Here is a 17,506-nt window from a genome sequence, read left to right on the forward strand (position 1 = left end):
CGCAGTCTACCGCACGACACCGACAGTCGCGCGCGTCTTTATCGATAGAACTTACAATTTTTAACCTTACAACTATCGTAACAGGACACAAAATCAGTTTTTATCGACAATCGTGTGAAGTTGTTGCAAGTGCTGTGTTTGTAAAATTTAATAGAAAGTTAACTTTTCATTAAAGAAAGTGTGAATGAACCAATTGTTTTGTATTTAACAAGTCGTACCAGGAAGACATTTTAGTGTAAGTTAATTAAGTTAAATCTAAGTTATATTAATTAATAACATTGCAATACTATTGAAAGTAAGCTGTGTTGTCTTAATATATAATAATGTTAAAGTAATTACACTTGAAGTAATCATAATTACTTAGTAAAAGTATTACGCTATTAGAAACTTCCTCGTTAATCATCATAATTTTTATTTCAAACAATAACTTTGTTTGCTAAAAAGTTAAATCAAGTTAATAAACAACTTCACAATTTTCATACTGGACATTATAATATAACTGAGTAGTCTTCATTCAATAGTCAGTTCTAAATAAATTTGTTGGAATACAATCAACCTATATAGAAATCAATTTTTGCTATTGATAAAATACTATTACGAATGAAGCATCTAACGCATCATCTAAAGTGCATTGTTATCTCACTATATGTCATAATTAGAGAACTATACATTACGCATCAAAACAATAATATCTCTCAGTAAGTTTTTCTTTCTTACAATAGAAAACTATTCGATAATACCGTACGATAGATAACAAACAAATGAGCAACCTACATCCACTCTATCATTATTTTTATATCTATTGTGACGAAGAACAATCGATCTCCCACGGCACATATATTAAATCGGTTTCATTTTCTTAGCTAAGTGTTTTGTAGCAAGGGTGTGCAATACAGTACTGCAATTTTACAGCAAAAAGTTCCACATTCGAATTCATAACGTGAAACAATTGCAGCCGTCCTGTGAACGCCGATAGTGATGAAATGGCTTGTACGTGATATATTTATCAATCGGTTTGTCTTTACGAAAGTCTGCAAGCAACAGTGTAACGGCTGGTGTACCGCGCTTCTGGTATGTACTGAACGTTACGTACGCTCTAACGGCATATTAATTGCACTTTAACATATGAATACTTATTGTTTACTAATTCGTTTGTCGACCACGTGGATTTCTTTTGCCTTTGCTCAATCGGTACTGAAACTTTGTTAAGCTTCAGATAAAACATTACATGGATCTGACAATGCATTTTTGTAACAATTTATAAATGTCTGTACTCGACTACTCGACCGGTATTAAATGCCAAGGCTATTTTTATAAACAAAAAAATGACGTGCGATTCCATGCAAAAAATATTTAAGAATATTATACCACGGTTTGAAAATATATATGGATCTTAATTAGATCCATATATATTGTACAGCACTTTATCGTACACTCCACTATATCACATTTGTGAATGAATGTAGTAATTTTATCGACAACGTTAATTGTGTTTGCAATTATTTCTTGGTACGTCGTTAATTTTATTTAATGCACAAAGTTAAAGATGTACTTAAGAATATTCTTTCAGGGAAGCTTCAAATTAAATCAGTATACGTTTTTTCCTCCTCAAGAAACAAGTTCAATTTACTGCATAAAATTATGATAATGTTTCGCTGCCATTGCTGCGTTATTTGATATTTTTTGTCGGTATTGACTTGTCGGCGTTACGTCAACATGTTACGAAACAACTTTCTGACCACTTCGGCATTGAAGCTAACAACGCTTTCTACTGGAACCGTATTTGAATTTTGCACATTTCTGTACGCTATAACTTTAGTATTTGAATTTAATTTTAAGAAAATTACAATGAATTCTCTGAGCGCGTCAAAATTTGAATAAATTCCTTTCAAAGCCGAAGCCTGAACTTGAACATGTCGGAAGTCTTGCTCAGCACACCTGTCAAAAGTTGACAGACATGCAATGTTTTTGACGTAGCGTACTACTTCGTTTGCTTTATGCAAATTATTATGTAACCGTTAGATAATGCCAAAAGAACCAAGAGTCAAAAATATAGCACATATTGACAACTTCCGTTTTCATTTTCACAATTTTGCTATATTCGTATTTAAAAAAAAAAAAATAATAGACACTTTCAAACAGAAATTGAAGTAGATAGGCAGGGCAGTTAAAACAATGAGAAACATACCCACGCACGCGTTTAAGTCTTTTATAAGGTCGTTAGTGTGCAACGGACAAATTGATGTGTTTGGAATTAACATTAGATTCATAGAAACAAATCATTTAATTAAAGTCACTAGTCTAATTTCAAAATTAACTATTATTTTAATGAAATTATGTTATTCACACTCAAATTTTAAAAACGATAACGTTACAAAAAACTGTGCAAAACGCATGCTACGAATATGCTAGAATATCTGATAAATCGATCTCTATAGAGTTGCATACTGGTAACTTAGAAAATATTTTTTTATTATTGTAAAGCTTGAAATATGTACCAACTTAGTTTAATTTTTTAAACTGCCAGTATCCGATAATTATAGACACAAACAAGGTGGTTACCAGCACAGCTGAGTGTGACGTAACAGTGGACAGTGCACTCCGACTCTGGTAATAGAGTGCAGCGGCGGCCAGCTTTCACTCCGCGCTCCTGAGACTCGAGGCCGCCCGCTAACCAAAACACAACTAGGGCTATGTCAGCATTGATGACGCATGAATAATTGACAAAAATACGAAAAAATACAAAAATTGACTACGTATGCGCCATACGTTACAATGTACGAATAAATAAATATATCAAAGCTTAATGCGAAGAGCTCTATTAAAACTAAACGACTTTTTTAATGTAATTGGATATGCAAAATCAACTATTAATATTCAGCATTATTGATATGTTCAATTGTTTGTTTATTGTATAAAATAAATAAATATATTAATATATATATTTTATTCTTAATTGTTATAATATGTAAAATTAATATTCATATTAAATGACGGTAACCCTATCTAGAGGTCATACTAATGCGTTGCAGAGTAAGTGAAAGTCAAAAACATGAGCGTCTCACGCCCGTCACCAAATTCTAAGATCAATTCAATATTTTTAAACTTTACTTCGATAATTGACATTTAATATTCAAATTTCGTGCAAAAGTAATCGACACTAATAGGTCGCTTTATTGTAAAGTATAAATCATACAATTTACATTATAATATGGAGTCAAGGATAGTCAACTTTAAAACAAACAAATTAGTAATGACAAATTTTGTCATAAAAAATATTTCCACTTTTTGTATTGTACACGTTATTACAAAAAATACGCAGGATATTATTATAATAAAAAAACAAGGCAAAAAAACAACAAGTATCAAGGTAAGAATGTAAAGGTTTATGAATTTATGAATATCAAGAATATATAGTATCAAATTAATATTTATTTAAGCTTTTAATTTTAATTACGTTATACCAATGTTATGCGACTAACAAACATCCATGATATCGTATATAAATTGACCCAAAATTATAGTCGACCGCGCCTACTGTTTACTCATAAAGCTATTTGATTCTAGTCATAGATGTTTTTTACGATTATTGATAATTTTTATCCAATATCAATGATTTACTTTCACATATAAATTTATTTGTAAGCGTTGAACTTAGAAACGCAGACAATAAAGCAAAGAGAAAGCATTATGGACACTTCTCGCATCACTTCATCATTATACACAATCTGCGCCACTTAATATAACGTTAAGCTTTATTATCGTGAATACAAAATCATACAACCTTGCGTTTTCACTCACGTTTAAAAACATTTTGTTAACTTGTTTCATAGAGAACGAAGGGATGACAATATTGTACAGATGGTTATATTAGGTCCTTACATATGAAATTGGCGTTTTGTATGGGAGGAACAAAAAGTCGAATATTTTTTAATATAATATATTTAATTAATCAAAGTATGAACCATTATTTTCTATGCACTTTTGCCATCTCATAGGTAGTTCATTGATCCCTTTACTAAAAAAACCAGTCGGACGGGAATCAATAAAATCTTTGAAGGCGATTTGGACTGCCCCATCGGAGTTGAATTTTTTCCCTTGCAAGAAGTTATCCAAATTTCGAAAAAAATGGTAATCTGTTGGAGCAAGGTCCGGGGAGTACGGAGGATGTCTTAGACTTTCCAATTGAAGCTCTTCTAATTTAGTAGCCGTCTGTTGCGCAGTGTGAGGTCTAGCGTTGTCGTGAAGCAGCAGTGGCGTGGAGCGATTGACCAGCCTAGGTTGTTTAGCCGCTAGCTTTTCCATCATGGTTTGCAATTGCTGACAATAGACATCAGCCGTAATAGTCTGGCCAGATTTGAGAAAACTGTAATGAACAATACCGGCACTAGTCCACCAAACGCTTACAAGTAACTTTTTTGGGGTTAATTTTCGCTTGGGGCAGGATTTGGCTGGCTGGCCAGGATCCAACCATTACGCTGAGCGCTTCCGATTATCGTAAGGAACCCATTTTTCATCACAGGTAATGATTCGGTTTGAAATACCTTCATTATTGTGCCGGTTTAGTAATGTAACGCAACAGTCGACGCGCGTTTGCCGGTTTGCTTCAGTCAATTCGTGAGGTACCCACCTTTCAAGCTTTTTAATCTTCCCAATTTGCTTCAAGTGAATTAAAACAGTTTTATCACTAACATCGCAGCCTGCAGCTAACTCGGACGTGGTTTGCGATGGATCCGCTTCCACAATAGCCTTCAACTCTTCATTATCAAATTGAGTCTCAGGCCGTCCACGGGGCTTGTTCTGCAGATCGAAATTTCCAGAACGAAAACGTTGGAACCAAAAACGAACTGTGTTTTCTTTTGCAACACGACCGCCATACACATCATTCACCCTTCGAGTCGTTTCCGCAGCACTAGTGCCACGGCGGAACTCGTACTCGTAAATAATGCGATATTTTAAGTTTTCCATTTTGTAAAATGAGTGACGCAAACAGAAAAAAACAGAAGAAAAAAAACAAATGAATGACGGTCATCGAACCACAAATACATGAGTCTATAGCTGTACAAATTTGAATTTGGAATTCCTTACCAAAGAGGAGAAATTCGTGATTAAAGTGGCTAGTACGAAAAACGCCAATTTCATATGTAAGGACCTAATATATAGGTAATTACGAACAGAAATAACGCTCCGAAAAAAACGCTTGATATCTTACTAATAACATAAATGTTAATGTTTGGATAGATGTTTCTTAGAAGGTATCTCGAGGACGGTTCCACGGATCTCGATGAAATTTGGCATGGATGTAGAACATAGTCTGTTAGAACACATCGGCTACAAATTAAGTTTTTTTTCAAATAAACCAATTAATAAACCAATAGGTTATTGGCGCTACAACAGTATGTTATTAATTGTAAACATTACAAGAAACACACATTCTGATTTTGTATTTTAATTAAGTATGTAATAATTGTCACTTTATAAGACATGAAATGTTGATGTCTAAATGTAAAATATTTGTAAGAAGAAAGTAGTAATCTTGATAATAGATTATTAAATAATTGTGAAAATAAAGGAAACGGAGAAGGAAGTTTATGTTTCTTTAGATAATATTTAATTCTACATACTTCAAAGTATAATGCATTTGTATAAGAATTACAAAAAACAAAGTCTTTGTTACGTTGAAGTTTAAAAACTAAGAAGTTATAGACACGACTCTATTCGAAAATAAAAATATATAATCTTGTTGAATGTTCAAATAAGATGCTATATACTATCACAGAGACAAGACTATATTTTAACATTTTGACTTCAAAGAAGTTGCCTTATTAGCAAAAAATTGCAACAGAAACTCTGGTGGTGAGAAATAATGACAAAACATGAGGAAAAGGTGAGAAGAACAAGGGAGTGACGACCTAAATTACCGAAGATAGATCGATCAGGAGAACGAAAACCTGTCGTATCCTTCGTGAGTAAGGACAGTGGGATGATGTTGACGGTGAAACTGTAGTTAAAGAATGCTCTAACTTTACGAGGGAAATTACAAGTCTTAACCACTGTTATTCGTACGAGGCCGAGGAGAATCGATGGCTAACTAGAATTTCATATACCGCTAGTTAAATTTATTTTCTGTTATATAGCTATTTTAATTGACCTCTCGTTAAAGGTAACCGTTATGAAATAAAAAAGATTCAATAATATTGACGATTGATTCAAACAGTATAAATAAAGATTAAGTTAAAAGCAATTAATATTTGTAGGTCACGGGCAACTTAGGTCCATCATAGACATAAACACCGATAAGATTAATTCCCATCTTACAATTGTGAGAGTAAATGTTATTACTTCCTTTTTGTTGCTTTATCTATGAATTGCATTTTTTTAAATACCTGTCCGAAAACATACTGCTGTCTTTGTTTTTTTTTTCAAATAGACTGAATGGTGTGACCATAATCTATGTTAACACACAATATTGGCACCAATTGTCATTAGATTGCGATGCAACCTCATGGAAGTAAGACAGCGAGTATTGTAACTGTTCTTTATACGTCCGTTTGTTCAACTGGAGTAATATCTTCCGGTATAATCCCAACTCTATCTGATTTTATAACTCTAACGATTTGGAAGAATATAAACTGATAAGTTATCTCAATGTATATCTATAACGATTTATTACTTAAGATTTGTGTCACATTTCTAACTTAAAGGATATGACCGCGTTGTTAATATGATTCAAATGTCTTTTATTTATTTTTGACCTTTGCTTAATCATCTTTGTAGAATCTTGAGAAAGAGAACTTGACTGATTCGAAGAAGAATTCCTTCTCTATTTAGTGATTGCGTAATATTAATATTCGCAATACTCTAGAATGTAGAACATTCTTTAATGTGATACAGAGGCATGTTCCATATTTCATTGAGTACAATCACACCAACGCATGTCAAGTAACAGACAATTTTGTCAATAGACTCTTCCTGTAACACAGGAGAGTAGATTCTCAACGTTTCTGAGCCAATGTCAAAGTCAACATTATGCTCTAAACAGCGTAACAAATTGCGGTAATCGCTTACGTGGGTTTTAGTCAATTGTGTATGATGTCGCAAAGAGATTACAATCTATATTGTATTATTAAAAACATATTAGTATTGTTATATGGAACTTACCTATCTCGTAACATATATTATTACACAAATTTGATTTACGAAACAATATTTGATTGAACTCATAAAAAACATGAACGAACATTGCGCAGAATAATTTATACATTGTTATTTTAATAGTGCAATTTGTTTTATTTGTTACTAACAATGATTACAAAAACATTAGCATGTTGATACTAACGTCATTTAACACTTGAAAAATCAACATTATCAAAATCCAAAAATTACACGGTTGGTATGACATTAATACAATTGTCATTTTATACACGTGGTGTCATTGATCTAATAAAAATGGCAGAAGCGCAACCGTAACAAGTGGGTCGGTCACCGCGACCGCGTCACGGCTGAGCAGCCTCCAGCCGCCAGCCAACACCCGATAGTTTTCATCAGCAGACATTGATATCATATAAAACCTGACAAAGAACACCACTGCAATGAGATATTTCTCATGAAAGCAAGTGTAGGAGAAATTACTAAACACGATACTTTGTTACTAATAATCTAAAACTTTCGATTAACTACATATTAATACAAATTTTAGAATCATACTTGAAAGATCTGAGGCCTCAGAATAAAGCTTTAAAAAATAAAATTAATTAAAATACAACACAAACAAGTTTGTAGTTTAACGCACAAGAAGGTAATTGGTATTTAAAACTGAATGCCGTTTTTCTTTGTTTTATGCCAATTGAACTACAATTTAAGTGCATCAAACAAAGCAAACACGCAAATTGTGTGCAATTTGAAAACATAATTGATACTTACAAAAATAAAATTCCATCAGTCATGTTAAGAGCTCTACTGTATTTACTTATAGACATCAATTTAAGAAGAAAAACACATTTCTTTGTAATAAAATACTGCAACTATGAAATTAATATTCATAATACATTCACTGTGATAAAAAAAATCTAAAACAACTTATACTATTCTTAAGTCCCTAAAAGATAGAGCACTAAATGGAATTTATTAATCGTGAAATAATGATGGAAGAAACCTACAAGCCGCATGTTTTGAATGCACATTGTACAATAGAACGATATTACCTGTAGCATAGCAAAGGAATTTTTATTATCAATCATCCAAAATTGAATTAGAGCATTTCCATCGTAGTGTCCATGTACAGTCTAAGCTGGATAAGTGAGAATCCAAAGGAGTACGATACTTTTCGCTAATAGAGGTTTCTCACAAACCCAAGTTTCTCGCTTATGCAATCGGCTAAACTTTATGTCAACTGTGTGAGAGGTATCAATTCTTTTTACATACATATTTCCATGCATGAACAATGAACACAAATTATGTTAAACGCATTCAGATTGTTATTAGCTTACCTAATACAAAATATGTAAACAAGTTTAATGTACCTTTCATAAATTCTGAAATACATGACTACTGAATCCATAGAATCGATGTTAATTGTGAATTGAATACATAATGTATGTTTATTTTACTACGACGTTTTTGTACTAAAGTATCAATTAGCGGACTGTTGATACTTTGTCTAATGTTTATATTGATGTTTGTTTAAATTGTTTAAACATAATTGCGTGTTCACAAAGAAGGCGAAAATTAGAATAAAATATAAAGAAACATATAATGTGTTTCAAACTTAATTTGAAATATGATGACTGCAGTAGAATATCTTCCGTATCCGGATTTTCGCGGTTCAATAGAAATTTTACCGCTTCTAATTTTTGTTAGTCTAAAGTTTTCTGACAGATCAAGATCAATGGTAACCACATCCTTATCACACATTGACAACAATTTGTAAAATTCATAGCCTTTACAAAAGGTCGATAAAATATTATATTGTGAGAATGAAAGACAACTTTGTAATCACAGATATCGCCAAACCTAGATCAAAAATGGCTAACTAATAAAACAATGGATGATTATGTGAACTAAATTTGGCTCGAGGAAACTTGATTTTAATGATGCTGTCAAGGATCATAAACTTTGTTTGTTCTATGACAGGTCACCAAACTGTGTATGGGTACACGTAAATAATAAGTTTGGTATGAATATATGAAAAGGATTTAGGTATAATTACAATTAATTATGTAAATTATGACATACTTGTTAACATCGATTAAATGCAAATTCAATAGGTTATCTCAAAAATACTTTAAACTGTACACAAATACAATTTTCAGTTTATACAATGTATCGGTAAGAATTCGACGAACGTTTAAATTTTAAAATTCTTGCAACAAAATGATATAACCAGAGAAAATGTTTTTCATGAATGCTCTAATTTAAGTTAAGCTTTTTATAAATACAACTTTTTATTTAAAAATATTACTTATAAAAAATATAAAATGAATAGACAAATAGCACATACAACCCAATTCTAATATCATGGGGCAAGTGATCACAAGGTTAACACTACTTATTAAGGAAGGCCTTAAAACGACCTCGTAAATACTGCAACAGATTACCAACGCCTATCCAAACACAATCATGGTTACTAATTTTGACAAGTGATACAATTAACAAAATATTATATAACTGTATGATTTTGTTTTTAATACATTGTACGAGTAGGCTCTATGTTACATAATAATTATTAGTAAAAGCAAGAAATGATTTCATTGCACGCAATAAAAATTTTATGCTATTACTAGCTTTTACCCGCGACTCCGTCCGCGCAGAATAAAAAATAGAAAACTGGGGTAAAAATTATCCTATGCCCGTTTCCTGGTTCTAAGCTACCTGCCCACCAATTTTCAGTCAAATCGATTCAGCCGTTCTTGAGTTATAAATAGTGTAACTAACACGACTTTCTTTTATATGTATAGATAATGTGATATTTAACATGGAGCTCTAGTTAAATAAAAATTATAGTCGGTTTCCACATCCAAAATATAAAAGGTTATTTATTATGTTTTTGGCTCGTAATTGAAATAAAGTAATAACAATCAATGTTGTTTTTAGCGGTGGAAATGATTTTGAGTAATATTTTAGACTATTTTAACGAATAACTTAACACCCGAAAGCAGATTTATAAAGTCAAACAAACTTAATACGTGTTATTATTGCAGGTGGTCGTGAATGCCGGGCCGTATGGATGGCGACGCAAGTCTGGCGCTCGCTCGCCCTGTTGCTGTTTACCACGTCGCTTGTTATAGCTAGATGTATGTAGCACTAACTGGTAAAATAGTCGATAAATCAAAAACAAAAATTTTCATACCTTTTTCCAGTACAGGTGCATAAAGTTGTTTAAAACCTTTTATAATTAATAAAACGTCATTGGGGCTTTAGCAATATCCGTCAATAAAATCTCAAGCAGGATGTCCGGTTCAGCACAGCTATAGAGTAAAAAACTATACGAATATATGAATATATCTCGTACACTAGTATGAAGTTGTTATTTAGTTTCCCACCATCTTGATCGTTGGGAGCGGCCTGCTTTCGTCTATAGTAGGCCGCTACAGGCTTCGCATACCGCCCCACAATGGATCAAGGTCACTCGGCGCAGTAAAAAGTAGACTGTAGTTGTCTACCCGGAGATGCCTGTCGACATTTAGGTCACCCAGTCTGAGCAAAACCAATGCACAATGTCCGTTATTCACAAGGTTTTGTACGTTCTTTCACTTTTACTCAGAAACTATATGGTTTTGTGGGACTTGAGAAATGTATTTACAACGAACGTTTTCTTCAGATGCCTACAATTAAATTAAAGCTTGAACTATTTAAAATTACGCAAATTAAGGAAACCATTTAACAACTACGCATATTTGATACATCCATATTAAATTTCCAAAGTAAACCAAAGATTTAAATTGTTTAAGACTTTACTAGCGATTTGCCATTTAATTGCTATCATGTCACTTAAATGGGATGTTGAATCACAACAGTATTACACAATACATATATCTGTCAATTTAGTTCCGTTACTTTCTCTCGAGTTCTCGCTTGCCTTGTTTGTCTTTTATCTGTATAATATTACAAAACTGTTTTCAAGTCCCTTATATAATTTCGCAAAACATTACAAAATAGGTGATTATTAAATTATGTCAGGGTACAAGAAACATGCAACACCTTAAGTCGGTCAATTATTAGCCGACTTCTTTTAAGCAATACCTTTAGCTGTATAAAGTTTTATAACGAATACTAAGTACTTACAAACTTAAGGAGTACTACTACTGAGTATATCTTTAGGATTAAAACATATTTTGTTGGAATCATAAAGACAAGAATCACTTTAAAAATATGTATTTAACTTACACCACGCCATTTTTTAACTTCTTTCGTTTTTACCAAGAGTTACATTTTACTAATATTACAAATGCGAAAATTTAGCTGGACATCCATCTATGTTTGTTTGAACGTATCTTTAGAACTGCTGCATGGATCTCGATGAAATTTGACATTGAGTACATAGTCTGGAAGAACACATAAGCTATTAATGATTTTTTTAATTACGCGTGGACGGAATTGCAGGCGACAGCTAGTGTAATCATAGTCCTGAAATTAATGGAATTGCGTTCTAAATTAAATGTTACTACTGTAAACATCTTCATCACCCAATATGGTATTTAATTAGATGCGGAGCTAGAGGCATGGCGGGGCGCGGGGAGGCCGGCCACCGCGGCGCAGGAGGCGGAGGACGAGCGCAGAGACGCCGAACTGCTAGCAGCAGTTAGGAACTCCTTACACCAATGGGAACTCAAGAAAGCACGCACGAGGTAATGTAAACTCATTTAACTTGACTAAGTAGAAACAATACGAGTTATAAGCCGCGCAGTTACGCACTCTTATAAAAAGGATCTGTTTATTTCCCTTATCGTCGTAGTAAGCCTCTGTCAAATCGATGGTCATTCACAGCAGTATCGAGGATACTTTTTCATGGTCCTAGCGAATCTCATTAGCGTCTTCAATATGTCATAACTTCTTAGCAAACCCCCAGAAAACATTACTTTAAAAAATCAATGAATATATTCTCTTTTATATATGCAATAATAACTCTGAATACGGAAATCGTTGATATTTATTACGTCGACAGACAACTTCTCAAACAATAAGATAATTTCCGTAAGTTAAAAGCTGTAAGTAACTATACTCATATTTTACACACAATGCATCCAGCGTTGTTACGCTGCTTGAATACTAAAACTTATTTCTTATTCTTGTAATGGATTTTATACAATAAACATTATTTTAAATTGGACATTGTGTATTTGCGATGTCATTATTATTGCCGTAAAATCATTCTTGGAAAAACCATGCTCCAAAAACGTGAAAGAGTGACAAATATTAGCTATTTTCTTAAACTCATAATAACCAAGTTTAAATAAATTTCAAAAGACAACATAGTACTTGAATAAGCAGATGATGTTTCCCACGAAACAGTAAAAGGAAACCCATTACAATGCTTTCACTTAAATTTACACGTTTCAATTGTTGCAAGATCTTTTCTTTTTACATTACATACTTTGATGCGAAATAAGCTTATTGTTCTCACGGAAATAACTTCGACGAAACAAAGAATAACTAATACATAAATGACTACATTATTAAGATGAACAATTTATCATAACTTGCTTGAAATTATCTACAATTTAAACTACAAAGTAGAAAAAAAAGATTAAAAACGTTTATTTAAAAAGTTAATCCATGTAAAAGAGATTTTTGGCGCGCTCTAGTTAACCGCACCGTAAATCTTTTTTTCATAAAATAAAAGAAACGTACAATAAAAACTTAAACAGTGGAGCCTTGCTATTAAATCGATTTCTTCTTAAAACTTTAATTCGTATATGCCTTTAAGTGATTTTTTCATAATTATAATTTTGATTACAGTTTCAGTTTTACTCGTATTTAACTTAGTTAGTAATTAATTTGTGTGATTCAGTATACAATATTGTTACACGTATTCCAGGACGAAGAGGTCCCAGGGCAGCGTCTGCTACGGGCAGTTCGGATGCTTCGAAGACTCGGGGCCCTTCGCGTACCTGGAGACGCTGCCCAGTCCGCCACAGGAGGTCGGCACCAACTTTCTCATGTATTCTACAATGAACAGGTTCGTTTGTGTCAAAATATTCATCGAATTCCGCCTAGGTAGATGTTATATATGTGTTTTAAAATTTTATAGCAGTAACAATTTTTAAGTTTCAGAATACGTGCGCTAGGTACGCAGAGTGGGTAGATGGAACAGAAAGTGAAATTTTACACAAATAATCTGACGTACACTTTTATGAAAAATTTCAGTACTTACTCTACTACCGTTATTCAATTATAACCTGTGACGCTACATTGTCCCTTATTGCCTTTTCGTAATTAAAACTTGTGATCTATCATACACTATGAGTGAAAGTTATAACACTGTTTTAGAGGTGATCAGCCACTAATGTCGGTATCGGCGGCCAATATGTCGGCGGCGTGGAGCTGGGCAGAACGCGCTTTCGACTCCTCCAAGCCGACCCGCATCATCGTGCACGGCTTCGGCTCCAACTGCGACAACGTCTGGGTATACGAAATGAGATCCGCATTGATGGCCGTTGTGAGTACTATTGAATCTTTAAGATTGGCTGCTACGAGATCACAATAACATAAGACCACCGTAAAATGCACCGGTGTACTATAAAAATACGTCATCGCATGAGTGTTTTTTCTCCAATTATGAATGGAGCTATACATTGTTCAAGTTTAAGATTTTATAAGAGAAGGTAAACAGCTTCTATTAATACAACATTTAACATGTTTGTAACAGGAAGAATGTAACGTAGTGTGCGTGGATTGGGAGGGCGGCGCTTCGATGCCTAACTACCTGCGCGCCGCCGCTAACACCCGACTCGTGGGCAAGCAGCTCGCCATGATGCTGCAAGGTAAGATAAATATACCTTAATATTGTATTGCAATTTAATTTCGACAATGATTCGGTAAAACAAACATGCAGCATAACTGGTTACCGGTGGTGTACACCGACCAGTTTGTTATCTGTGGTAGACTTATTTAATTTGTGAATCGATGTTAAATTAAAACTTTTCCGTATGTAAATGTTACAGGATTAGCTGAACACATAGATTTGAAGTTTGAAGACGTCCACTTAATTGGATTTAGTTTGGGAGCCCATGTCGCTGGCTTTGCGGGCTCCGAACTGAGAAACATAAGTCGAATAACAGGTATGATGAGGTTATGACTCTACCTTTGTTAACTTAACTAAGATTGCGACTGATAAAGAAACCATTATACTGAGTTTAAATATATTACTGTAGGTCTCGATCCTGCCGGGCCACTATTCGACTTCCAAGACCCTCGGGTGCGCCTCGATAGCACGGACGCCAAGTTCGTAGATGTGATTCACTCCAACGGGGAGACTCTTATCCTGGGCGGGCTGGGAGCCGCACAGCCGCTGGGACATGTCGATTTTTATCCCAACGGCGGACGAGTGCAGCATGGATGCTCTAATTTGTACGTTCTACCAAGAAATTAAAATGTAAATGCGATGCCAGTCTTCTTCTAGGAAAGAGACATATTGGATATGTTAGGCGTAGAGTAAGCGGTAGAAAATAATTCCAAATTAAGTATGAGTTCAGTGATATTTTAGTTATGATTGTATAGTATATAAAATAAATACAGGTTCGTGGGCGCAGTATCTGACTTGGTGCTGCCGTGGGCGGCTGCGTCTGCGGAGGGCCGCTCGCTGTGCAACCACCGCCGCGCCTACAAATTCTTCACCGACTCTGTATCACCCAAGTGCCACTTTCCCGCTTTCCCCTGCTTAGACTACGACACCTTTCTTGAGGTACGTTACAAAATTAGTTATTTTTTATTTTTTTTGTGTGTCGTTAATTTCCTAATACTTTATTTGTAACGACAAAAGATACTCTAAAGGCTAAAGACTCTACGTTATCGATTGAACACCGTTGTTTTTGTAATTGATCAAATGACAATATATCTATATTTTGTATCCAGGGTCGATGTTTCCCATGCAGCGAGGAGCGGCGATGCGGCAACATGGGCTACTATGCGGACCGCTCGCTAGGCCGCGGTCCTCTGTACTTAGTCACACGAGAGGAAGAACCCTTCTGTGGTATGAAAGTTGCACAAATTTATGTAATTACTCCTATAGAAGAGCATTAATTGGTAACCGTCGAGTATTATCTTCGTCGATGTTCGTACCGTATTTAGGAATAGTGAACTTTTCAACTTAACTAGTAGAAACTTCAATTTAATTATAAAATTACAAAACGTTTTTCAGCTCATCAGTACCACGTGTCAGTGTGGGGCGCTACTGAGCCCGGAGAAAAGACGACCTATGGCAAAATTACCTTAACTTTACATGGTGACTCTGGCCTCAATGAATCTTTCCCTATGAATAAGTAAGTACAATTTCCTCAGAACTATTTTTTGTTTTACTAAAACAGGTTGATTGAATGTTCATTTTATATTTCTGTATTTGCCCTCTAAAAAGATTGTTTCTCTTTTCGCAGGCGCGAGAACAATCAGGTGGGGCGCTTGCACTTCTCCCGCGTGCTCGTGCCGCACCCCGCGCTGGGCGTGCCCCTACGCGTCACGCTACACTACGCCGCCTACTCGGGCTGGTTGACAGCAGGCGCCCGCGCTGTCCGCCTTCACAAGTTCCTCATCACTGACAGCTTCGGCAAGACGTAAGTGATGTTTGCAGCCTAGTGTCCTCTCTATCATACGTAACTATCAAATCCTATTTTATCTGTTTTTTTTTAAATTCGTCCGCAGGTCATCTTTCTGTAAACATGTGAAGTTGACGACAGATGAATCAGTTAGATTACCGTTATATCCCGGTGATTGTCCCATGCTACAGGTAAATACAATAAATAGAAAAAATTATTCCATTACAAAGCTTTTAAAAGCTTTCGTAAAAGAAAATAATTTAAAAAAAACATTTTCAGGATAACGAATCGGACAACGCCACAGTGCTAGATGAGAACATTAAAGAAGACAAAACCAAAGAACCTTCAATAGATGTTCTCGATAACGAACTTCCTGAAGATCCACCGAGAACATCTTTCGTTCTAGTCGATAACTACGAGTGGGACAGCGTCACCGACACCGGCCGCGCCTTCGGCATGACCAACACGAAGACAGCGCCGAATGGCATAGTCGAAATTGCAGAACCCGTTCTACGACCGCGACCTCGCAAAACGCCGCGACAAAGGATCGACATTGCTGACGAAAGTCCTGAAATATCCGAACCCCTTTTAAGACCGACTCGACCCCCGCGTCAAACCCCACCTTCCTCTCGGAAACCTAAAAACTATGACGTGACGACTCCTACTTACGAAACATATTCGTTGAGTGCGACTACTGAAAAAGAAGAATTGGGATTTGCAGTACAATTCCTACCATCGAGACTCGCGTCATTTATATCGAGGGCCGAGCGATACGCGCGGGACACCTTGTTGCCGCTGGTGTCAGCTTACGCACCGCGGTTGCCGATATTCGGGGCACGGGAGCTGCTGAAACCTACAGCCAAATACATTCCGACAGAGGACGGGAACGTAACGAGCTCCGTGCCGGTGCCTACACCGACGCTGGAAATGAAGATCGAATCCCTTAGGAACATGGGCCCACCCGGCGAGATGCGCGAGATCGAGACTCCCGAGGACCCCGATATTCCGGTGGTGATATCAACGACTACCACCACATCTACCACCACCACTCCGAGCACGACCACGACTGATAAATTGCGGCCGGCACCCACGGAGATGCTGCAAGTGATCCCAGGGCCCGTCGTCACCACCAGCACCGCTCTGCCACCGGTCGCCTTACACAGCGCCGGGGAGAAGATACTCATAGTCTACCCGAGCAACGCTAGAGAAGAAAGGAAAATAAAATCACATTCGGTATCTGAGGAGATGCAGTTCGAAGCGTTGTACAGACACATCGCCGAGCCGGAGGTGAGAGTCGACTTGCCCACATTTCATCCTCCCACCTCGAGCCCGGACCCGAGCTCCACCGTGCAATCGAAAGGTGACTCGAGATTTATCCCAGTGCCGTTCTTACAAAAAACCGACCTTAAAAATTCACCTGAACTGAACCCAACGTGACTGACTGAACTTTCTACTTGAGACATGAAAAACAGAAATAACTCAAAAACGTTGATATCCGCCACACCGGTACAAAGACCTGCCCGTCTTCTTTGGTTTTGAATAATGTAAGCCTTGAAAAAACTGACATGTCGAAAGCACGTTGTTAAAATGTTTATATTTAATTCTTTATATGTACATAAGTTTAGTATGACGTGTAGGAGAATAAGAAACACGATTTTAATAAAAACTTATTTATTAATATGTTTTTTACATAATCCTCACAGGCTTAAGCACTAATCAGTGAAATGAACTAGCATCCTCGCTTTCTTAAAACAAAA

General features: G+C 35.6%; 1 protein-coding gene across 1 annotated transcript; it reads left to right on the forward strand.

Moving 5' to 3' along the window:
- LOC106715043 lies at positions 1–17,397 on the forward strand. Its single transcript, XM_014508237.2, has 14 exons — positions 1–235; positions 10,200–10,292; positions 11,705–11,846; positions 13,037–13,177; positions 13,489–13,657; positions 13,868–13,982; positions 14,163–14,279; positions 14,373–14,568; positions 14,737–14,902; positions 15,073–15,190; positions 15,359–15,479; positions 15,591–15,767; positions 15,856–15,940; positions 16,029–17,397. The coding sequence occupies exons 2-14, from the start codon at positions 10,226–10,228 to the stop codon at positions 17,184–17,186; spliced, it is 2,772 nt and encodes a 923-aa protein (XP_014363723.2). The 5' UTR covers positions 1–235; positions 10,200–10,225; the 3' UTR covers positions 17,187–17,397.
- Positions 17,398–17,506: the final 109 nt, after the last annotated feature.

Source organism: Papilio machaon, chromosome 6 (genome assembly GCF_912999745.1).
Source record: "Papilio machaon chromosome 6, ilPapMach1.1, whole genome shotgun sequence".
Taxonomy (NCBI): Eukaryota; Metazoa; Arthropoda; class Insecta; order Lepidoptera; family Papilionidae; genus Papilio; species Papilio machaon.

Bases quoted from the DNA above. Each gene is read 5' to 3' on its own strand.
- LOC106715043 (XM_014508237.2), top strand. From the start codon at position 10,226: ATGGCGACGCAAGTCTGGCGCTCGCTCGCCCTGTTGCTGTTTACCACG. The intron at 11,847-13,036 runs GTAATGTAAACT...CACGTATTCCAG, and splicing joins CTCAAGAAAGCACGCACGAG to GACGAAGAGGTCCCAGGGCA. The intron at 14,280-14,372 runs GTATGATGAGGT...ATATTACTGTAG, and splicing joins AAACATAAGTCGAATAACAG to GTCTCGATCCTGCCGGGCCA.